The 25520-nt window shown below is 45.3% G+C and overlaps 1 protein-coding gene across 2 annotated transcripts in view; it reads right to left on the bottom strand.

Annotated features, from left to right (window-relative positions):
* The window catches only part of LOC145348141 (class I histocompatibility antigen, F10 alpha chain-like), an 86170-nt gene that overhangs the window by 20897 nt on the left and 39753 nt on the right, over window positions 1-25520 (bottom strand). The window contains exons 3-4 of one of the 2 annotated variants that reach the window (XM_080196303.1): window positions 24850-25113; window positions 18132-18236 (exon numbers count right to left, since the gene is read on the bottom strand). In XM_080196303.1, coding sequence (XP_080052429.1) covers window positions 18132-18236; window positions 24850-25113 — 369 coding nt within the window. The remainder of the gene's footprint in view (window positions 1-18131; window positions 18237-24849; window positions 25114-25520) is intronic. The other variant, XM_080196304.1, reaches the window with a different exon arrangement.

Genomic DNA, 25520 nt, shown 5'->3' with positions numbered 1-25520 from the left:
TAGAAGATAGGAGAAGGAGGTGGTGATTTGACCTTTCAAGCCTGCTCCACCATTCATTACAATCATGGCTGATCATCCAATTCAATAGCCTAATCTTGCCTTTTCTCCATAACCTTTGATCCCATTTGCCCTAAGTGCGATATCCAGTTGCCTCTTGAATACATTCAATGCCCTGGTATCAGCTACTTTCTAAGGTAATGAATTCCACAGGCTCACCACTCTTTGGGTGAAGAAATGTCTCCTCACCTCCACCCTGAATCCTCAGACTGTGACTCCTGGTTCAGGACTCCCCCACCATTGGAAATATCCTCCTTGCATCTGCTCTGTCTCGTCCTAAACCACATCTGTGTATAAAGACCCAATCTGTTTGTCCTTTGCAAGTGCTCAGCAGTTGAGGGTAATATTTTTATATGAACAGAGGATGAGACATTTTCAAGCTGGCCAGCTGTGACTAGTGGAGTGTCAACAGGATCAATGCTGGGACTCCAGCCAGTTTATAATCTACATTCATGACTCAGGCCAAGAGGCCGAGTGTAATGCATCTAAATTTGACATCGATTTGCCCACTCACTCAACAGGTCCAGGTCATCCTGAAGGATCTCTGCATCCTCGTCACAAAGCTATAAAGCCAGGTGGAACTGAGGAGAGACTGAGTCAGTCTGGATTGTAATTGGCTCGAGTTTAAAAGAAAGAAGGGGATCTCATGGAAACCTATACAATTCTAACCGCGATGGACAGGGTGGATTCTGGAAAGATGTTCCCAATGACAGGGGAGTCCAAAGCCAGGGATCATAGTGTAATTATGTGGGGAGAGCCATTGAAGACTGAGATAAGGAGAAATTTCTTCACCCAGAGAGTGTTCAGCCGATGGAATTCACTATCACAGCAAGCAGTTGAGGCCAAAACATGGTATATATTCAAGTAGCAGTTCAATATAGCACTTGGGCACCGTGAATCAAAAAATATGGGGGGAAGGCAGGATCAGGCTATTAAATTGGAAGATCAGCCACGATCATAATGAATGGCAGAACCGGTTTGAAGGGCCGAATGGCCTTCTGCTGTTCTGATTTTCTGAGTTTTTATCAAATACATATTGTGTGGAGGACAGAGAGAGCTGCAAGGACATTTGGACAAGTTGAATGGACTGCAAGGTGACCGATGGAGTGTAACGTGATTCAAAGTGGGGGCGGGGGTCACATTATGTCCCCTGCCAAAACAATATGGCCTTCTGCACATTCAAACCAGTCGAACAGATGTCACTCTGCTGGACCCAGCCTGCTAGAAGGCCTTGAAATTGAACCATGCCCATCCTTCAGTAACAGCATCCCACTTTGTTATACCGAACAAGGGAGAAATAATGAGAGGGTTGAGTGAGAGACAGAGTCAGAATGAGTTCTGCTTGTGAGACACAGATGTTCAAGCAAAATATTGGTTCCAGGAAAGCTTGTAAAGTCTGTTTCTTTACCCAGAAAACTTCGAGTGGGAGACAGAAGATGTAGTCTCATTTCTCAGTGATAATGTATCAGAGACAAGCACAGTATTAATGTCACACTCAGCCTCTCTGACCTGTTGCAATCTCTGCAGATTTCAGACAGAAATGCTTTTTGTAATAACTGATTTTGTGTACGGCTATTTCTGAGAGCAGGCCACATTTATTTACTTATTAATTCAGGTGGAATGAAGGCAGACAGTTTTGTCTGTGGACTCAGTGAATGCACATTGCACAATGATTGTGTCTTGGAGGTGAAATGTGCCTTCCTGTTTCACATGGTGGGAAAGCATCAGAATGGCCCGTATGTGGCAGAGAACAGAACTATGGGGCTATTCAACTTTGCTGGCACGGATAGAAAATGAGAACATTTTTATTAAAATGAGGGACTTGTGTAAACTCTGCAAGGAACACAGAAATTCCTCCAGGTGAAATCATAGAATCCCAGCACTGCAGAAAGAGACCATTGGGCGAGCAAGTCTGCATGCACGCTCCGGCAGAGCATCATACAGAGACCCTTTCCCTGCAATCCCATATATTTAGCCAGCGAATCCCTCCCGCCCCAATTTACATGTCCCAGGACATTTAGGGGCAATTTAGCATGGCCAATCCACCTGATCTGTGGGAAGAAACTGGAGTACCCGGACGAAGCCCACGCAGACACAGGGAAAATGTGCAACTGATACCCAAGGCCGGAATTGAATCCGGGTTCTGGGCTCTGTGACCCAGCAGCACTAACCAATGTGCCACTGTGCCACAATCAGGAAAACAGATTGTACTTTGGTGTTTATTGCAAAGGGATTAGAGAACAGAATAAAGAATTCTCGCTACAGATGTAAACGCCATTGCTGACACTTGCGATTCTGTGTAGAGTTTTTTCTTTCAGTTGTACAGGGAAGGTTTAGTTGGAATGATTGGGATTTGTTTTATAAGGGAAAGTTGAGCAGGTTAGGGATTTATTCATTGGAGTTGAGAAAAATGAGAAGTAATCTCACTGAAACATGTGTTGTCATTTTAAAATCTCCGATCCTTTCAACCAGTTTGCTCACAGTTTTACCCCGGTGCCCTTATTTGCAAGATGGACAAAGGACAAACACAAGTAAAGGTTCAACAAGTTTATTAGCAATAACACTACTAACCCTTAAACTACCGACATAAAACAAGAGGATACCCCAAAATCAGATATACTACCCACAAAGTTGGTTTTGTTAAAACTGCAGGCTCGATTCTCTGAGTCCCTCTGGTCTGTCATCACGAAGGTGAGTCTCGATGGCAGCTCCTTCCTTCCTTCTTCTCTGGTCAGCCTTCCGAATGGTCAAGGATCACCTCCTTCATCAACTCTTCGCGAGTCTTCACTGCTGGTGTCTGCAAGTGTGTTCCTTTATCCCCTGCCTGCTTGCCTTTCCAGAAACTTCTCTGGCTTCTGACCAATGAGGTCCCAGGAGGGGGTTCCAATACCCAGTGGGTTTCTTGATGTCTGCCTGACAGGACACCAGGGTCCGCCCTCAGGTGTCCATCTCCATGCTGCTGCTTACATGTAACCTGTTATCAGATTAAGCCAACTGCAGGAACTCTTGGTGACAGAAAGTCTGGCCCTACCTGGGCTTCTAACAATAGGCTGGTGCATTTCAATGGGGTGCAATGATCTCCTGCGAAGTATCAGTAGGGTGCAACGACCTTTGATAGGAGGTTGATGAGTCAGGCCCAGACAGGTTTGTGTATTGTACAACTGGCCTTCCTGAGGTTTGACTGTGTGTGATTTTTAATATGCCCAATTCTTTAATTTAGGATAGCCAATTTCATCAGCCATAAAACTAGGCCCTGTTTATGTTACACATGTTACAGCCTGACAGGGCTCGATAGGGCGGATACTGACAGATTCTTTCTGTTGGTCAGGAATATAACATGGGGGCAAAGCCTCAGGATAAGGGGTCAAGCATTTCAGATGTTTGGGGAGAAATTTCTTCACTGAAAGGATTGTGAATCTTTGAGATTCTCTATCCCAGAGTGTTGTGGATGCATCATTACAGAATATATTGAAGATAGACAGATTTGTGGTATCTCAGCGAATGGAGGTTTACAGATGATAGAAGTGAAAATGGAGATGAGGCAGAAGATCAACTATGATTGTGGTGAATCAGGGACAATCTCACGAGGCCGAATGGTCCATTCCTGCTGCTATCCATCATAGCCTTGACTGACTGGGGGTTAATATCTAACCCCAGCACTCCCTCCTCACACTCTATCAACAGCGGAAATCACTGCACACAGAGGGATCAGCATTATTAGTAGCTCTGTGATTCTGTCCCTCTCAGTGTGTGAGCTGTGTCCTGTACTGATACTGTCCCTCACAGTGTGTGAGCTGTGTTCTGTACTGATACTGTCCCTCTCAGTGTGTGAGCTGTGTCCTGTACTGATACTGTCCCTCTCAGTGTGTGAGCTGTGTCCTGTACTGATACTGTCCCTCTCATTGTGTGAGCTGTGTCCTGTACTGATACTGTCTCTCTCATTGTGTGAGCTGTGTCCTGTACTGATACTGTCCCTCTCAGTGTGTGAGCTGTGTCCTGTACTGATACTGTCCCTCTCAGTGTGTGAGCTGTGTCCTGTACTGATACTGTCCCTCTCATTGTGTGAGCTGTGTCCTGTACTGATACTGTCTCTCTCATTGTGTGAGCTGTGTCCTGTACTGATACTGTCCCTCTCAGTGTGTGAGCTGTGTCCTGTACTGATACTGTCTCTCTCAGTGTGTGAGCTGTGTCCTGTACTGATACTGTCCCTCTCAGTGTGTAAGCTGTGTCCTGTACTGATACTGTCTCTCTCAGCGTGTGAGCTGTGTGCTGTACTGATACTGTCCCTCTCAGTGTGTGAGCTGTGTCCTGCACTGATACTGTCTCTCTCGGTGTGTGAGCTGTGTCCTGTACTGATACTGTCCCTCTCAGTGTGTGAGCTGTGTCGCTGCTTATATTAAACCTTGTACCATTGAACCAATTACGATAACAATAGGCCTCAGCTTGCTGAGCCGTGTTTGAGCAGTTACTGTGTTTGTTCAGGAAGGAATTGATTTGAAAAACTGAATATTTAATAAGACAGAGTTGAATTGTAAGTTGGTGCACAATGAAACAGTATTTGATGATTGGATGCTTGGATCAGAGTTGGGAAATTGGAATGTTTGGGAGAAAGTCGACAGGAAGAAACGAATAGTGAGAGATCACGGAGATGTGAGACCAAAGATTAGATTATTGAATCAGGATGAAGAAATGGATCTCGCTGCTTTTCAGAAATGGGATGTTGATGTCTGGTTGGTGGAATATCAGAAGCAGGTTCGAAAAAAGGAATTAAACACTGTCGCTGCAAGAGTGGGTCAGAGGCTGGGAATTTGGTGGAGAGTAACTCAGCTCCTGGGCAAAAGTGACTCGATGGGCCGAACCGGCCTCCTTCTGCACAACGAGGATTCTATGGTTGATCGATGGTTGAGTTTATTCAGACAACAACTGAAGAGAGGGAGAGGGGAGGGGAGGGGGAGATTGTTGATGTTCTGTGAATTCTGTGTTGAAGTTGGAAAATTGTGGGTGAACTGAGGCAGTTTGATGCTGTTGTCCGGATTGTAACCGCGGGGAGACAGACCTGGGGCAATGCCATTGAGATGATGGAAAACGAGCTGCGGGATTGACTGTTGTCGGAAAAAGAGAAAGTTCAAATAAGTTTCAAATCAAAACCGGGACTGAAGCGGATCCTCGGTTTCCGGGTGGGAGAAATTAAACAGGAAAATTACAGTGAAATAGAAATGAGAGTGAGTGAAAGGAATTTCAGATTGTGTCCCCAGAATTGAGAAAATAAAACAAGTTTTACTTTTTAAGTTGAAGAAGTTTGGAGAAGTTTTGGAATTGAAACACACTCTGTTGGAAACTCCGCCCTCTGTTGTTTCAATGTAACAATCTTCAATGTTTCCTTTTCTGTTATTTGTGAAACGCGGTTTTCCCCTCATTTCAACAACAGACATTAGTGAAGAAAGAAGATGTGATGGAATTTATTTTATCCCCTTTTAAAAGGCACGTGCTACGTTTGTAAGGTTGAAAAGATCCAGAGTGAAACTTGAAGTGATGTGAGAAAAAATTGTGTGTACAGATGTGTGTGTGTAAATGTCCTGTTAGTGAATGAGGAAAGGCTGTGTGAATGCTCTGCATTGCTGTTCCTTCAGACCGGCTCCAACTCTGATGTGTTCTCCTGAAAATGGTTAGGTCTAAAGGGGGAGAACAGTTTAAAAGTTTTGAAACTGAAAACTTGTTACCGCTACAATGAAACTCTATTGAAACGGGTGAAACATGTGGATTTCTAATCCAGATACAAATCCACATCTGTCAGAGTGGAGTCCTTTCTTAGATTTTGACGGTGTTATTTCGAATTGAGGAGCGGAATTTAAGGTGATTGTTGGTGGATTATTCTTGTATTTAAAATCTTCATAAAAATCACCCTGGGGAACAATTGGGACTTTATCTTCTAATCCAATTTGCTCCCAGGATTTTATTCGGAAATATCCAGTTTGAATTGGTGAATCCACAAGACTTGAAGAAATATTTTTGTTCTGCTGAAACCGCCATTACTCTGAGAACATTTAACCCAGTCTCTTTTTGAAATCACAGTGACAGTGAATTCTTTCACGAAACATGTTTTAATTTAGAATTAACCCATTCAGCTCTGAGCAGGATGACCCTTTTCTGTTTCATAAACTCACACACATCCGCACAGGTAACAATTGTGTCCAATACTGCAAAGTGTAACAATATTTCCAACAGCTACAAGAATTGGAAACTTAACCGCAGATACCAGTTTGTACAAAGGCTTTGATATTTCGAAGATATTTATGATTTGTCAAGACAGAGTGCTTGGGAATGGGAGATCTTGACTTGAGCACACTATACAATGGAGTTTTTGTTTAAGTATTTGATCAGTGTCACAACTCGGCTTACATTAACACTGCAATTAACTTACTGTGAAAATCTCTAGTCGCCACACTCAGGCACCTGCTGCTAAGGGAGGATTTAGCATGGTCAATGTACCGAACCAGCACATCTTTTGGACTGTGGGTAGAAACCCACACAGACGCGGGCAGGACGTGCAGATTCCACACAGGCAGTGACCCAAGCTGGGAATCGAACTTGGGTCCTTGGTGCTGCCCCATAGCACTCACTTAAAGAAACATGAAAAAAGGGCAGAAGAAATTGGAATTCACAAATTCATTACATGTGAATTAATATCTTAAAATGCTTAAAGAGAAATTTGCTGGAATTTAAAATACACTTTATCTCCTTTCTATGAATGTTAAGAAGTAAACGATACATGGGACTGTCTCAATTAGAGATGATTTGAAACATGTAAGTATCATTTAATCTTCTACTTAAATAATGATATGTCACCGAAGGAGCAAACATGTTAGTGTCAGAAATCAAATTCAATGTCAAAAAAATTATGTTTAATTGTCAATATTATCCACGGCTCCCAGTTGAGATAGAATGGAAAATAATGGGATGTTTGTCCAGGGAGAGTCTTTGATAGAGAGATGTAGTGTTAGGAAGCATACACAATACACACATCTGAGCATCATCATGGGTGTAATCTGGTATTGAGATATATTTTACAGAAAGGAAAATAGTTTAGACTGGTAATTTGCTGACTTACTCTTGGTGATGTTTGTGCCCTTGTATAGAGGACAGTGTATAGGCGCAGTGGTTAGCACACCTGCCTCACAGTGCCAGGGACCTGGATTCCCGACATGGGCAACTGCCTGTGCTGAGACTGCATATTCTCCCCATGTTGGTGTGGGTTTTGTCCGGGTGATCATGTTTCCTCCCACGTTCTGAAGGTTGTGCTGCTGAGGTGCACTGGAAATGCTGAATTTTCGCTTAATGAAACTGAACAGGCACCAGAGGATTTTCACAGTAAGCTTCATTGCAACGTTAACATATGTCTACTTGTGACACTAATAAATAAACTAGGAACTTTAATTTTTGTTTCGTACCCTTTATCCTACTCCCCTACTCTCCCACCGCCTCTCACCCCAATGATGTGCAAAGCCCAAGGCAGTTCTGTCGAAGTGGATGCAGCAGTGAAACAAGGTTACAGTGATGCAGATGAAATGTGTGCATGAATATTGCACAGTCTTCACCTTGATCCTGCTGATTCATTTCCGTAGACATTTAAGAGACAACCGCATTGCTGTGGGTCTGGAGTCACATGTAGGGCAGACCAGGGAAGGACGGCAGATTTCCTTCCTTCAAGGACATTAGTGAACAAGATGGGTTTTTACAACAGTCGGCAATGGCTTCATGGTCATCAGTAGACTTCATTTTTTATTGAGTTCAATTTCCATCCTCTACCATAATGGGATTCAATCCAGGTTCCCAGAGCTTTATCCTGTGTCTCTGGATTCCTATCCAGTGACAAAACCTCTACACTGTCAGCAGCCCAAACTCCATGTGGAAGTACCGGGCATGTATCATACACCTTGAGGTGTGATGGGTTATCAAAATCAGGAATGACTGCTTGGGGAGGTGGAACTGGATAGGAACACAAAGGTCACCTTCCTGCATCTTCCAGATCTGAATCTGGAATGAGAGGCTGGAATGGTAAAAGATCATTGTGATCCAGCTAAAGAGATGTGCAAAGAACTGATTTTATCTTCACTTATAATCCCATGTGGTATTTTTTGAAAGTCCATATACATATATCCACCAAATATTCCCACCACCGTCTGTTACCACCTCTTGATGTGCATTTCTGACCTTGCAATGGTCCCTCTGCTGTGGGAGCAGAGAGGACTGTCACTCAGCCTCTGCTGTTCTCAGCCAGCCTCTCTGGCCTAAACACAGCACCCCGTCCCCAGCTACGTTGGGGACCAGTGGCCTACCATGACACTCCCAACACAATAGCCAGCCCAACACCACCTCCCACCCCACCCCTCCGACCCCTGCCATAGCCAGCCCAGAGCATGACCCTCCCTCCCACACTGATCACTGTCACACAGAGCACAGTGGTTCCCTCCTGCCCACCAGCACCAGTTGGCCGTCCCGGTCTGGCCCCTCCCCAATAGGCCTGCCCCCTCAGGCCCCGCCTTCGTGGTGTAGCCTGATAGTCAGTTGACAGTGCCAGGGTGCTAGACTGGCATTGCACAAGGGGCACCCTCCCTGTCAGTTATCCCTCGCAGGGAGCCACAAGGCCTCTATTTCTACCAGCGAGGCCATTACATCTAGTTCCCTATTGGTAGGGGCCAGCTGTGATTCTCACTGGAGAGAAAATCTCCTGGTGAGGCCACAGAGGTAAGTGAACCCAGATGATAACGTCCCAGACTTGTAATTCAATACAAAAAGTATGTAAATTTTATTTGAATGATTTATTCAGCCTTGCACTGGAAATGGACGTGAGGCTGACCTTGCCGGATGTCTGGTGTGGGTAAGATCATGAGAGGGGAGAAATTGGGCGTGAACCTGATTTCTCGACTTGCTCACCATATTACCGGCTCACCCTGACCATCAGCCAGTGGGGCACAAAGGTAAGGTCACCTCCCTAGACAGGATAAACAGAGTGAAAGTGTTAATAATCATACATAAGCTGCTATTAGGGAAACCACAGTCTCTGTTAAAGCTTACCCAGGTAAGCGTCAAGGCCTCGGCACAAGGAAGGTAAGCCTAGAATAGAGGTTCATTTATTAACAAAGACTACTAAACTGAAAGAGTTCATTTAATTAGACATCTGGAGATGGGAGAGGTATTTGATATCTCCAAACCCAGACACAAGATAGGATGTTATAGGTAACTTGTGACAACATGAATTCATAGAATCATAGAATCCTTACAGGTAGGATGCCATTCGGTCCATCGAGTCTGCACTGACCACAATCCCACTCAGACCCTATTCTTGTAACCCACATGTTTACGCTGCTAATGCCCCTGTCACTAGGGTCAATTTATCATGGCCAATCTAACTCACACATCTTTGGACTGTGGGTGGAAACCGGAGCATCCGGAGGAAGGCCACACGGCCACTAGGAGAATGTGCAAACTCCACACAGACAAGTGTCTGGCTGGAATTGAACCCTGGTCCTTGATGCTGTGAGGCAGCAATGCTAACCACTGTGCCACCGTGTTGCCCAACAGTGCCACCATGCTGCCCCACTATGCTGCCTCTATTAGATCAGCTGATATGATTGAATGTTCATGCTAACTGGATATTATAATTGTTATAACCCAGGTCAGAAACTCCAAGGTATTTTATGAAGTCAGCTTGAACCATGTTTTACATTTTGAGTTTGGCGAGAAAAAGCATGAAATGTTTCACTTCAGCTATGATTTAAATGACCTACACGGGAGCGTTTCTCAATAAAAATTTATTTAAGAATACAGTTCACAAATAGAATGAATATTAGCAATAACCTTTACTATTACGGGCAAGAAAAACAGTACCATGTTAGTGTATAAACTTTAACAACTAAATACACCTTCCAATGTAAGAAGCATCTTTAAAAACATACATCAACTTCACGTTTAGCACAGAAAATAAGAACACCCATGTGGTTTGCAGCTCAGTCATGCCTGTTGTGAATTAGTCCTTTGGATAGCATTGAAACTCTGGCATCTCAGCCTTATAACTTCCAACAGACATTGAGGTAGAGATAAAGCCACTGCTAGCATCAGGCTAATAACCAGCAAACCACTGACAGCACAGTTTTCATTCCAGGAAGGCAAGAAAAACTGCTTCCAACACAGCAGAATGTCTAATAACGGAGAGAGGCACGGAAATACTTCCTTTCAGTTTGAAGTCCAAACATCTTCTAACTAAAAAAGTAGCCAGCAGCCCAAACCAAAAGTGAAATAACTCTTATCATCTGACCTATCAAGCATTTTTTCCTCTCACAATTGAAAAACGTTGTAAACTCATAAAGCTCCAGGACATCACAGTAGGCCCAGATTAAAAATGAACAAAACCCCATTTGAACCATTTAAACAGCAAAATAATGACACCTTAGAACAAAAGTTGGCAAATACAGCAAAAAAAAGCTGCTTACAAACTGCAGAGAGATGATTTAAATATTCTAAGTCTTAAAGGCACAATCGTGTCACATAATTAAACAGGCATGCAATGGTGGTGATTGGTGTTTAACATTTGTATCATATGCATGTTGTAACCTTAATCAACCTTAATCAACCTCCTCTAACTTAATTATAAGTGTGGGGAAGTTTGTTGTTTTTTTTAATTTATTTTTCTGCTGGTAATTGCTTCAGGGATGGCAGTTCAGGCAGTAAGCTGCATTTCCTGTGGGATGTATGTGGTGAGGGAATCTAGTAGTGTTTCAGGGGATTTTACTTGTAGGAAGTGTGTTAGATTGCAGCTTCTGGAGGAGAGTGTAAAGGAGCTGGAGGTGGAGTTAGAGGAACTCCGCATAATTCGGGAGGCGGAGGTGGAAATCGATAAGAGTTATAAGGAAATAGTCACTCCTGGAAGTGAGTCTTGGGTCACTGCCAGGAAGAGGGGAAAGAAGCAATCGGGGGGACAATCCCCTGGGGCGGTTCCCCTCCAAAATAGGTTTTCGGTCCTGGACGCTACAGTTGAGGGATCAACTGGCGATAGTCAAAGGGAGCAGGTCTCTGGGGGTGAGCCTAGTATAAAAGCTCAGGTGATTAGGGGCTGTAAACGATTGTGCCTCGTGATTGGGGACTCCACAGTTAAGGGGACAGATAGGAGGGTCGGAAGTAATGGTAGGGACTCGGGGCTGGTGTGTTGCCTACCAGGGGCTGGGGTCCGGGATGTATCTGAAAGGGTATTCAGGACTCTTAGGGGAGGGGGAGATCAACCCTAAGTTATTGTTCATGTGGGGACACATGACATAGGGAGGTTAAGGGAAGGGGATATTAAGCAGAGATTTATGGAGTTGGGGTGGAAGCTAAAGGCCAAGACTGATAGAGTGGTTATCTCCGGACTCTTGCCTGTGCCATGAGATAGTTTAGAGAGGAATAGAGAGAGGGAAAGTTTGAACTCGTGGCTGAGGGGATGGTGCAGGAGGGAGGGGTTCAGGTACTTGAGCAATTGGGGCTCGTTCTGGGGAAGGTGGGACCTCTATAAGAGTGATGGTCTACACCTGAATCAGAGGGGGACCAATATCCTGGGGGGTAAATTTGCTAAGGCCATGCAGGGAAGTTTAAACTGATTCGGAGGGGGGGGGAGGGATCCTGAGTAGAGGGGTTGAAAGTGAGGGGGGCATAGATGGGGACTGCATTGCACGGCATCGCAGGGGTGGGGTGGAGCAGGGTTTGAAATGTGTATACTTCAATGCGAGGAGTATTCGCAATAAAGTGGATGAACTTGCAGCGTGGATCAGTACCTGGGACTTCGATGTTGTGGCCATTTCAGAGACATGGATAGAGCAGGGGCAGGAATGGATGCTGCAGGTCCCGGGGTTCAAATGTTTTAGTCGGAGTAGAGAAGGAGGTAGAAGGGGGGGAGGGGTAGCATTATTGGTCAGGGATTGTATCACAGTGTCAGAGAGGAGGTTTGATGAGGACTTGTCTGTTGAGGTAGTATGGGCGGAGATTAGAAATAGGAGAGGAGAGGTCACCCTGTTGGGAGTCTTTTATAGACCTCCTAAAAGTTCTAGAGAGGTTGAGGAAAGGATTGCGGAGATGATCCTGGTTAGGAGTGAAAGTAATAGGGTAATTGTTATGGGGGATTTTAACTTTACTAATATTGATTGGAATTGTTATAGCTCTAGCTCGTTAGAGGGGTCAGTTTTTGTACAAAGCGTGCAGGAAGGTTTTTTGACTCAGTATGTAGATAGGCCAACTAGAGGTGAGGCTATATTGGATTTGGTGCTGGGAAATGAGCCAGACCAGGTGCTAGTCTTGGAAGTTGGTGTGCATTTTGGTGATAGTGACCACAATTCGGTTACGTTCACCTTAGTGATGGAAAGGGATAGGCATGAACCTCGGGCCAGTGGTTTTAGCTGGGGGAAGGGTAATTATGAGGCTATTAGGAGAGAATTAGGAAACATAGGTTGGACTAGGAGATTACAGGGACTGGGAACGTCCGAAATGTGGAGTTTTTTCAAGGAGCAGCTACTGCGAGTCTGTGATAGGTATGTCCCTGTCAGGCAAGGAGGAATTGGTAGGGCTAGGGAACCGTGGTGCACCAAAAAAGTTGATTCGTTGGTTAAAAAGAAAAAGGAGGCTTATGTTCGGATGAGACGTGAGGGCTCGGGTAGTGCACTAGAAAGCTTTAGATTGGCTAGGAGGGAGTTGAAGAGTGAGCTAAGAAGGGCTAAAAGAGGACATGAGAAGACTTTGGCTGATAGGGTTAAGGAGAATCCTAAGGCGTTCCATAGGTATGTCAAGAACAGAAGGTTGGTTAGGGCAAGATTAGGGCCAGTTATAGACGGCAGAGGGAAGTTATGTGTGGAACCGGAGGAGATTGGTGAAGCATTGAACCAATATTTCTCTTCGGTGTTCACGCAGGGGGACATGGATATAGCTGAGGAGGACACTGGGTTGCAGGGGAGTAGAATTGACAGTGTTACAGTTGATAAGGAGGATGTGCTGGATATTCTGGAGGGTCTGAAAATAGATAAGTCCCCTGGTCCGGATGGGATTTACCCCAGGATTCTCTGGGAGGCAAGAGAAGTGATTGCAGAGCCTCTGGCTCTGATCTTCAGGTCGTCGTTGGCCTCTGGTATAGTACCAGAAGATTGGAGGTTAGCGAATGTTGTCCCATTGTTTAAGAAGGGGAACAAAGACTGCCCTGGGAATTATAGACCGGTGAGTCTCACTTCTGTTGTGGGCAAGGTTTTGGAAAAAATTATTAGGGATAGGATTTATAGTTATTTGGAGAGTAATGAATTGATTGGAGATAGTCAGCATGGTTTTGTGGCGGGTAGGTCATGCCTTACTAACCTTATTGAGTTTTTTGAGAAAGTGACCAAAGAGGTGGATGGGGGTAAGGCAGTGGACGTGGTGTATATGGATTTTAGTAAGGCGTTTGATAAGGTTCACCATGGTAGGCTTCTGCAGAAAATGCAGATGTATGGGATTGGGGGTGATCTAGGGAATTGGATCAGGAATTGGCTAGCGGATAGGAGACAGAGGGTGGTGGTTGATGGTAAATATTCATCATGGAGTTCGGTTACAAGTGGTGTGCCTCAGGGATCTGTTTTGGGGCCACTGCTGTTTGTAATTTTTATTAATGATCTGGATGAGGGTATAGTTGGGTGGATTAGTAAATTTGCTGATGACACCAAAGTCGGAGGTGTGGTAGATTGTGAGGAAGGGTGTCATAGTTTGCAGGAAGACTTAGACAGGTTGCAGAGCTGGGCCGAGAGGTGGCAGATGGAGTTTAATGCGGAGAAGTGTGAGGTGATTCACTTTGGTAGGAATAACAGATGTGTTGAGTATAGGGCTAACGGGAGGACTTTGAATAGTGTGGAGGAGCAGAGGGATCTAGGTGTATGTGTACATAGATCCCTGAAAGTTGGGAATCAAGTGGATAAGGTTGTTAAGAAGGCATACGGTGTCTTGGCGTTTATTGGTAGGGGGATTGAATTTAGGAGTCGTAGCATTATGTTGCAACTGTACACAACTCTGGTGCGGCCGCACTTGGAGTACTGTGTGCAGTTCTGGTCCTCACATGACAGGAAGGATGTGGAGGCTTTGGAGAGGGTGCAGAGGAGGTTTACCAGAATGTTGCCTGGTATGGAGGGGAGATCCTATGAGGAGAGGCTGAGGGATTTGGGGTTGTTTTCGCTGGAAAGAAGGCGGCTAAGAGGGGATCTTATTGAAACATATAAGATGATTAGAGGTTTAGATAGGGTGGATAGTGATAGCCTTTTTCCTCTGATGGAGAAATCTAGCACGAGGGGGCATGGCTTTAAATTAAGGGGGGGTAGTTATAGGACAGATGTCAGGGGTAGGTTCTTTACCCAGAGGGTGGTGAGGGATTGGAATGCCCTGCCTGCTGCAGTTGTAAATGTGCCTAGTTTGGGGGCGTTTAAGAGATCTGTGGATAGGTTTATGGACGAAAAGGGATTGGTTTAGGTTAGTGGGTCATTGTTTTTTGTTTAACTGGTCGGCGCAACATCGTGGGCCGAAGGGCCTGTTCTGCGCTGTAATGTTCTATGTTCTAATAGTTGTGAGTGGATAGTGATAACTCCCATACCTTGATTGGTATGTTAGTTACTTGTAATCATGTCCACAAGTATAACTACTTGTGCAATTCTGAATTCTGTACAATGGCTGGCTTTCTGGGATGCTTGCTATATAGCTGGCATAGATGTGAGACTTGGTTTGGTTATGTCAAGGGAAAAATGTTGTAACAACTTGAAAAGCCTGATTACCAAAAAGCCCCACAACACAGGGCAGTCAGAATACCTTAAACAGTGTAGCTCCTGATAGAGCAATGCCTGACAACCCATAACCTTTAGAATCAGTGCAGGGTAAACAATAATCGCCTGGTGAAGGAGCAGCGCTACTGAAGCATGTAATTCCAGATAAATCCCTTGGACTTCAGCTTAGTCTTGTGAGACTTATTACTCCAGAATCTGTGCAGAATAAACAGGTCAGATCAGAATAGCTTCAAAAGTGCAGCTCCAAATGGAGCAATTTCTAATAAACTATTGCCACACTTCCATTCACAGAGAGTCACATATGTAGTGTTTAAATCAGTCCATCACTGTCATTTCAATGAAATTTTCCCAGATTCTCGCATCCACTGTGCCACTGATCTCAGGACTGGTATCCCTGGATTACAAATGGGACACTGAAGATGAGAGAGAAATACATCGCTATAGATTGAGGCAAACCCAGCAGAGCTGGAACACCCACAACAAAATCCATCAGATCCACCCAACTCCCACATATACCAGTAGCAAAATCTATCAGACCCCGAACACCTAATACTGCAGAAATCTGGAATAGGACAGACAGCGTCGGAGTGAAATCAAAAGGGAACCAGGAAAGTAAAGTGAGGGCATGAAAATATCAAGCAACCTCCAAGGATGTTCTCTAAGTACATGAAGAGAAAAGGAGAAGGAAAGGGTAGGGTCTGTTGCAGACCAATAAGATAGTCTGTGTGAGAGGGTGGAGAATGTGGTGAGATTGTGAATAAATACATTCCCACTGTCTTTGGGTAACAGGGAGCAATGCTGATATTGCTGTTAAGGAAGAAGAATGTGAATTACTGAATCAAATAAACATTGTAACAGAGGATGGATTAACAGATTTTAGAGTTTTCAAAGTAGATAAATCTCCTGGTTAAAAGAAGCAAGGGAGGACATTCACGAGGCTCTGAGCATCAGAATCATCCATCCCGGGCTACAGGAGTGTGGAAGGAGATTAAAGGACTGCCAACATTACACCATGGATTGAAAAGGGAAGAAAAGGTAATCTGAGTAATTATACCCCAGTTAGTGTAACTTCAGTGTTGGAAGAATTATTGGAACCAATTTTGAGGAACAGCACAAACCTTCATTCAGGCTCAGCTGAATTAAAATTTGAAGGAGATGTGAAGGAGGGTTGATGAGGGCAGTGGGGTGGATGTGGTCAAGGGAGATTTTAAAAATGCTTTAGACAAGGTCCCCATGGTGGATATAATTATGAGGAGCCAATGTAAATAGAGATGACACATTTACCTTAGCAGAGGGTCAAAAACCAGGGGCACAGATTTAAAATAATTGGGAGAAAGATCAGAGGGGGAAATGAGGAAGGAGTTTTTCACCCAGAGGGTGGTAGGGATCCGGGACTCACTGTCTGAAAGGATGGTAGAGGCAGAAACTCTCACCACATTGAATCAATTCTTGGATGTCAAGATGAAGAGTATTGATCAACAGAGCTACAGACTGAGTACAGGAAGGTGAGATTAGGCTGGAGAGTTCTTCATCAACAGGCAGGATTACGATGGGCTGAATGGCCTCGCTCTCAATTATAAATTTTCTACGATTGAACATTCCATCCACACAACACCAGCTAAACCCATCAGAGCCCCAAACACCAGCTAAACCCATCAGAGACCCAAACACCAGCTAAACCCATCAGACCCCCAAACACCAGCTAACCCCATCAGACCCCCAAACACCACCTAAACCCATCAGAGACCCAAACACCAGCTAAACCCATCAGAGACCCAAACACCAGCTAAACCCATCAGAGCCCCAAACACCAGCGAAACCCATCAGAGCCCCAAACGCCAGCTAAACCCATCAGAGCCCCAAACACCAGCTAAACCCATCAGAGCCCCAAACACCAGCTAACCCCATCAGACCCCCAAACACCAGCTAACCCCATCAGACCCCCAAACACCAGCTAAACCCATCAGAGCCCCAAACACCAGCTAACCCCATCAGACCCCCAAACACCAGCTAACCCCATCAGAGACCCAAACACCAGCTAAACCCATCAGAGCCCCAAAACACCAGCTAAACCCATCAGACCCCCAAACACCAGCTAAACCCATCAGACCCCCAAACGCCAGCTAAACCCGACAGACCCCCAAACGCCAGCTTAACTCTGAAATTCTACTTCACAACCCAAACATCCAGCGAATGATCAGAATCATCTCAAAACACGACTGATATTAAATCCTGTGGGAGCGGCACAGCTCAGTGACCAACTTCAATGAAAGATCGAGCGTTACAAATTCGTTAAGGAAACCGAGTATCTTAGCAGAGACTGGCGGGGCTGTGATGTTTCGACACCTCAATACCCACAATGTCTCCACCCTCAGACTGTACAGGAGCAGCCATCTCCAGAAGGCCAGTCTCAAAGCTCAGTGTTGGATTGGATGAGCTGCTCTTTAGTGACTATACAGCGAGAGACAGACACTGAGCTCACATCCCACCCATCAGATTGTACAGTTAAATCCAACGGGAATATCCCAGTTAGAAGGATCAGCTCCCAATACTTATCAATACAGTTCATACCTAAGGAATGCATGAAGGAGCTAGGTGAGGAATCCCCTTTAACAGAAGCTGTTAAAGGAAGAGGAGGCATTAAAAACTGTTCATTATCAGAGAGAGAAACTGTGCATGTGGTAAAGAGAAAATGAGAGAGACAAAGAGAAACATGGAGAAAGAAAGAGGTTCTCACACACATACTGACGGTGACACACACAAGTAAACTCTCGCTCACACACACGGTGTTTGATGATCACCTTACCGTTTGCAGGACTGTTGTCGCTCTTCCCTCTCCCTGTAAAACAAGGAATGTTCAGTGAGTGATGAGACGGAGAGAAAATCAGAGGCAGAGGCTGGAACTCTCACTCGTACTGAGTCCCTACAACCAAATTCTGAACCTTCACTCCCACCACAACCTGAGACCCTCACTCCCACTCTGACCCTGGACCATTACTCTGACCTGAAACCGTCACAGATACCCTGAACTCCAATCCGCAATCTGAGACTCTTCCCACAATTCACAGACACTCCCCCTTTATCATGAGCCCCCTACTCTCCCATCCCAACCCTGGGGATGTTCCACCCACTCTGTGCTCCGCCCCCCCCCACACCCACAACACCAATCTGAGACCCACAGCCTGAGCCACCCCCACCCTGGAATACTCTCCCAGAATCCCTCCCCCCGCAGTGAGGAGCTGCTATTTTCCCTCCAATTCCTACCTTTCTTCTTGTAGATGACGACAGCCACAATGATGAGAGCGATGAGCACGAGGACCCCGACCACAATCCCGACAGTAACAGCAACCTGGGAGTGAGACTTTAGTTCTGTTAGAGAGAGAAACAGAGAGACTGAGTGAATCAGGGAGAGGGAAAAGTGAGCATTGGAGAGAGAGAACGTGAGAGAGTGGGACAAAATGAGAGAGAGAGAGAGAGAGAGAGGGCTAGCATCTCAGAGTGAGTGAGGGAGTGAATGAGAGATACAGAAAGCTCAGGCAGAGAGAATGAGAGAGTGAATCAGAGAGAGAGGGAGAATCAGGAAACACAGGAAAAAGGACACAGGAACTGTCCATCCGGCCCATCCAGTTGATCCTGGTATTTATGTTCCACTTGAGCCTCTTCCCATCATTCCTCATCTAATTCAACCATTTTAACTCTATTCCCTCTCCCTCATTTGCTTGTCTATCTTCCCCTTAAACTATACTCTTCAGTTCAGCCACTCCCTGTGGCAGCGAGCTCCACATTCTCATCACTCTTTGGGTGAAGAGATTTCTCATGAATTCCCCATTGGGTTTCTTGTATTGATGGCCACTGGATAGGCTCTTACCACAAGAGGGACACTCTCAATGTGTCTGTCTATAAAAAACCTTTCATAATTTTAAAGTCTTCAGATTAGATCAACTCTCAGCCTTCTGTTTTCCCGAGAGCAGAGACCCAGCCGGTTAATCCTTTCCTGAGATGTCCACCCACTCATTTCTGGAATCATCTCCGTAAATCTTCTCTACACTCTCTCCCCTGACTCTATATCCTTTGTATCAAATGGTGACTGGAACTGCACACGGTCACAGAATTATCACATAATACAGAATTATGCAAAGTACTCACAATCAAACAACAACTGCACTGCGCATATCATCCGCAGGCAGTGGGAATTGTGGAAAGGGCTAATGGGACTTTTAAAGAAAAATTACCTAAACTGACTGAAGAAAGTGGATTAAATTGGCTGAGGGTATTGCCCTTGACATTGTCTCACATGCAGGTGACTCCCTATTCGCGGACCGGACTGCCAGCTGCAGAGATAGTCTATGATCGGCCAATGAGGACTGCCTGGGATGCCCACGAAAATCCCCGAGAGGGATTAGACCTCCATGTGATGGGTGAACAGATGGAGAATTATTTGAAGCAATTAACACTTTCTCTGAAGTTTCTCCACTCACAGATGAAACAGGCACATCTCCCACAGACAGCAGGGACAGCTACCTCTCAATACCCCGTGGTCGAACCTGGAGATTACGTATTGGTAAAGACCTGGGATAGGAAGAAATTAGGACAACGCTGGAGCGGACCTTTTCAACTACTACTGACCACATCGACTTCCATCAAACTTGAGGGACGTTCAAGTTGGCTACACTTGTCTGATTACAAGAAGATTGTCTCCAACCCAGATACGAACACAGGATGAAGATCTTCATTATATTTTTCGGACTTTGTGGACTATTTGGACTTATTGGACACATGGTAGTAAAAAAAAGTTACCAAAGACTGCACGCTAATACTTATATATATATGTCATATATGTGTGTTGAAAAATTGAATATAAGCAACTGTTGGGTTTGTAGCCACATCCCCATCCATTCGTGGGAAGGAATACCTCTCCAATCCCTCCCATCCTATATAGCAGAAACAGTTGAATGGATTCTATGTCAAAACCCGACAGGGATCGGGGGAGATATGATAGAATGGAAACTGGCTGGCTATGAAATGATTAGGTTTTCAACCTGGTACCAGCCTGCTTATACTCATGCCTTGCTTCCACCCTCCCTTGTCATCCCCTTGAATGATGTGCGAGGTTCCCTATGTTTTAGTAAATCAGAGAAAGGAAAGTTGATGGGGCAAAGTAGATGCAACCTTACAGCTGAGTGGCAAGGACCAATAGCAAATCTATCTAACAAGGGTATGTTTGTTCTTGATTGGTCTAAAGTATGGAATATAACCTCTAATAGCTTGTGGGCACATACTTCCCAAACACCCTGGATGACATTGGCTGATGATTTTATGGCCTATAATGGAACAACTGACAAACGTAACAGCGGCAGAAGCCAGGACAACTGGACAGGCACTGGCCGAGATCTCGGCTGAGCTGGTGCTGTCCGGACTGTGGCATTACAAAATCGACTGGCTTTAGATTATCTGTTAGCCTCACAGGGAGGCACGTCTGCTATTATAGGTCAGGAATGCTGCACTTATATCCCAGAAACATCTGAAAATATCACCATCCTGGCTGAACATATTAAGAAACAGGCTGCTCAAATTCAAGAGGTTGGCTGTGAATTTCATGAGTATAACCCACCAGGTTGGTTAGGATAGCTGGGTCATGGATGATTCGATTGGATCTTTAAGGCTTTTATTTTGCTATTATTACTGTTACTTGGGATAGGATTGCTTGGTTGCTTGTGTAAATGCATTACTAATCGAGTCATGGATATACCTGTTCAGTTAGTTGTCATGATAAGACAAAAGGAGGGAATGTGTATGAATGAAGCAGTGCATAATGGGGAAAAATGGTCAAGTACTTGGTATAAAATAAAGGAAAGCTGACCAAGCTATTCCAAAAGGCCAGACCCCTGTAAAACTGACTCTGAATCACCTAAGTCATGACTAAGACCCGAGAAGGCCAAATGACTGACCTCAGTCTGTCTTGATATGGTTGACTCCATATACCCTGAGATAACATACAGGAAATTAGATAAGGTCAGATGAGGGAGTCACAGAAATTTTTATTACATCAGGAAACAAGACATGATCAGGGATCACAGAACCTTCTTGTCCCCTCAAAGGGCAAGATAATATTATTGATGAGACAAAGAGTTCTCAGAGGTCACCGAATCCTTATACAATTGATGATGTATTGCTGCTTGTATTACTAATTGAACATGTACACTGATAAGAAAAACGTATAACTATGTAACTGATTCTAGAAGCTGGCGCGGTCTTGGGATAGAGTCAGCAGTTTATAGGCACTGTTCTCTCTCCAAAATTCTGCCAGATACTGCATGCAGTTTTGTGGTAATAAAGGCTAGCTGTTTTTTCAAAGCAAACTTTGTTAAGTTTTAATATCACAGCTTGGAAAACAAGAAATTCTCCACTACAAGATTGCAGTTATAACACAGGAAACCCCTTTTGCAGCAGTACTGACATCCCTGTCTTTGAAGTTACTTGTGCGATTGTGGCTATCCCAGCAGGACTCTTCCTGTTGAAAGCCTATATCGTGATCTGCCATCAGCAGCTGTTAAAAGCCGGTATCGTAAACCACCATCTGTGTAACGATGTCTAACTAATACAAGTAGGTAAGATTTACAAAGTCTACAAAATAACAGCCACATTAAACTCTCTGTCTTTATACAAATGAGTGTTAAAGCATGTAAGACATGACCAAATTACTTATATTAATGTCAGGATCAATATAAGCCTGGGAAGATCAGCCATGATGAAGGGTTATGTTTGTGACATATTCCAGGTACAAAATCCATTAACCCTTTTCCTTCAGGCACAAAATGCATTCATCCTTTTCCCTACTTCACCACTGACCAGAAACTCAGCTGGACTCACCACATAAACTCAGTGGCTGCAGGACAGGTCAGAGACTAGGAATACTGTGGCAAATAACTCACCTCCTGACTCCCCAGAGCCTATTCACCATCTACAAGGCACAAGTCAGGAGTCTGATGGAATACTCCCCACTTGCCTGGATGGGTGCACCTCCAACAACACTCAAGAAGCTTGACACCATCCAGGATAAAGCAGCCTGCTTGACAGACACCACATCTACAAACATTCAATCTCTCTACCAACGCTCACTTGCAGCAGTGTGTACTGTCTACAAGATGCACTGCAGCCATTCACTGAAGATCCTTAGACAGCACCTTAAAAATACACGACCACTTCCAAATAGAGGGACAAGGACAGCAGATAAATGGGAAAACCACCACCTGCAAGTTCCCCTCCAAGCCATTCACCATCCTGACTTGGAAATATATCACTGTTCCTGCATGGTCACTGCGTCAAAATCCTAGAATTCCCTCCCTAACAGCACTGTCACCACCACCTTCTCAAGGGCAACTAGGGGTGTGCAATAAATGCTGGTCAGCCAGCAACACCCATGTTCCACCAATGAATTAAAAAAAAACATCCCACTTTCTGTCACTCCGAATAACTCCCTTTACTCACAATCTCTGCTTCTATCTCAAAGTCAGTGAGTGATCCATTCTGTCACTCATCCCCGAACTCTACATGTTTCACCTTGTCAATCAGTCCATCACAAACCCCCTTTTCTATTACATTTGAAAAATTAGATGATATTATATCTATTACAGTAACATTGTCTATTTCCTTTGTTACATCCTCAAAAAATCCATTAAGTGGAGTAAAACAAGATTTTCCATTTCAAAATCCATGCTGACTATTCATTGTTAGAGTATTTGATTCTGGATTTTCATGAATTGTCTCCAATAGAAGGAATTCCATTATTTTTCTGAATATTGATCTTAATCTGACTGAAGTAAACTTCCAGGATGCACTGGGTCCTGTCCTACTGTAATATTTGATATGATTGATTAGTCACATGTATTGGTATACAATGAAAAGTATTGTTTCTTGGATATACTGGGACCTGTCTACCCTCAAGTATCCCAGGCACACTATGCCCTACCTCCTGTAATATCCCAGGATACACCAGGCCCTGTCTACCCTCTAATATCCCAGGCACACTGGGCCCCACCTCCTGTAATATCCTGTGATACACTGGATCATCGCATACAGTAATATCCCAGGATACACCAGGCCCTGTCTATCCACTGATATCCCAGGATACACCAGGCCCTGGAAGGCTGCAATATCCGAGGATACACTGGGATTTGTTCTACTCTAATATCCCAGGATACACTGCATTTTGTATTATTGCAGTATCCCAGGATACACTGGGTCCTGTCAGGCTGCAATATCCCAGATACACTGGGCCTCACCATACTGGAATATCCCAAAACACCCCAGGTCCAGACTGACTCTAATGTCCAGTGCGACATCAGGCCCTGTGCTAATCTAATATAGTAAGAAGTATGTCAACACCAAGTTTAAGTCTAACCAATTTATTTGATAGCAAACTCACAAGCTTTCGGGGTTTGCCCTTTGTCAGGTGAATGGAGAGTTCTGGCCTCAGATTCTCCGGTCACCTGACGAAGGGCAAACCCCGAAAGCTTGTGAGTTTACTATCAGATAAATTGGTTGGACGTAAAACTTGGTGTTGTTACACTTCTTAGTGTGTTTATCCCAGTCCAACTCCGGCATCTCCACATCTAATCTAATAAACCCATGATACACTATATCATGTCATACTGTAATATGTGGTCCACTTTGGTAGGAATAATGGTAGGAAGGATTATTACTTACGCGGCGAAAACCTGCAGCAGGCGACGGGGCAGAGGGACCTCGGGGTCCTTGTGCATGAGTCGCAAAAACCCAGCTTGCAGGTGCAGCAGGTGGTCAGGAAGGCAAATGGGATGCTGGCCTTCATAGCGAGGGGGATTGAATATAAAAGTAGGGAGGTCTTGCTGCGGCTGTATAGGGCATTGGTGAGGCCGCAGCTGGAGTACTGTGTGCAGTTTTGGGCGCCGTACTTACGCAAGGATATTTTGGCCTTGGAGGGAGTGCAGAGGAGGTTTACTAGGCTGATACCGGAGTTGAGGGGGTTGAGCTATGAGGAGAGGCTGAATAAACTAGGCTTGTACTCGTTAGAGTTTAGAAGAATGAGGGGAGATCTCATTGAGACGTATAAGATGATGAATGGGATGGATAGGTTAGAGGTGGAGAGACTTTTCCCACTCAGAAAGGACAGTAGGACTAGGGGGCACAGCCTCAAGATAAAGGGGGGGCGGTTTAGAACAGAGTTGAGGAGGAACTTCTTCACTGGAATTCTCTGCCCGTTGAAGTGGTGGAGACTACCTCGCTAAATATCTTTAAGACGCGGATTGATGGGTTTTTGATAAGAGAGGGGATTAAGGGTTATGGGGAGAGGGCGGGAATGTGGAACTGAGCCACGACAGATCAGCCATGAACTTATTGAATGGCGAGGCAGGCTCGAAGGGCTAGATGGCCTACTCCTGCTCCTATTTCTTATGTTCTTATTATGTTCTTACACCAGGCCCTGTTATACTGTAATATCCCAGGATACACCAACATCAGTCATACTTTAATATCCCAGGGTACTCTGGGCTCTGTTGTACTGTAATATTGCAGGATACTCTGGGCGCTGACCAACTAAAGGATCTCATGATACACAGCACCCTGTCCCACTGTAATGTCCAATAACACAATGGGTCCTGTAACCCAGTTATTTCCCAGGATGCACCAGGCCCTGTCGTGCTGTAATATCCCAAGGTACACCGGGCCTTATCCATCCTGTGATATCCCACAACACACTGGATCCTGTTGCACTGTAATACAGCAGGATACAGTGGGGTATGTTTTATATCAAATCCACGGATACACAATTACTTCCCCCTAATGGTGGTGCCATGATATATAACACACTGAAGGTTAATATTTATTTCCCTCTCTCTGTATCCCGGGTCTCAGGCTGTCCTGGGTTGACAGCTCAGCACTGACCCTCCCTCCTGTGATCCTGGTCTGAGGCTGGGTCCTCTCTAACAGTGAGAAACAGTCTTACCGTAAATCACCACCAGTGTCTCCTTCATCCCGCTGTGTTCCACCCGACAGGAATACTCGGCCTGGTCCTCTGGATCAAACTCGATCCATTTCCGGATCTGGTAGGTGCTGTCGTGATTGGGTAAGATCCCAGTGGACAGAGTCTCACCAATCACCACTCCGTCTCTCCACAGATTCACCTCGATGGCCTGAGGGTAAAACCCGGTGACGGCACAGGACAGCCGGTTAGAATCACCCAGACGGGTAAAGGACACGACGGGGGCAACTGAGAGAGAAAGAAAGAGGAGTCAGTACAGGAACCTCGAGATAGAGAGTCCCGGCATCACCCCCTTCACCGACTCTCATTTCCCCCACCCCACCCGCCCCCCCTCACCCTCTCCGTCCCCCTCACCCCCTCCGTCCCCCTCCAAACAACCCCCCGCTCCGTCCCCCCCCAAACAAGCCCCCCCGTCCCCCCTCCAAAACAACCCCCCTTCCGTCCCCCCGCCTAACAACCCCCCCTCCGTCCCCCCCCAAACAACCCCCACTCCGTCCCCCCCCAAACAACACCCCCCTCCGTCCCCCCCCCAACAACCCCCCCCTCCGTCCCCCCCCAACAACCCCCCCCTCCGTCCCCCCCCCAACAACCCCCCCCTCCGTCCCCCGCCCAAACAACACCCCCCTCCGTCCCCC

The sequence above is a fragment of the Carcharhinus amblyrhynchos genome, chromosome 9 (genome assembly GCF_965287045.1).
Source record: "Carcharhinus amblyrhynchos chromosome 9, sCarAmb.v2.hapA, whole genome shotgun sequence".
In the NCBI taxonomy this organism is placed as follows: domain Eukaryota; kingdom Metazoa; phylum Chordata; class Chondrichthyes; order Carcharhiniformes; family Carcharhinidae; genus Carcharhinus; species Carcharhinus amblyrhynchos.
This window is presented reverse-complemented; position numbering and strand designations above follow the sequence as displayed.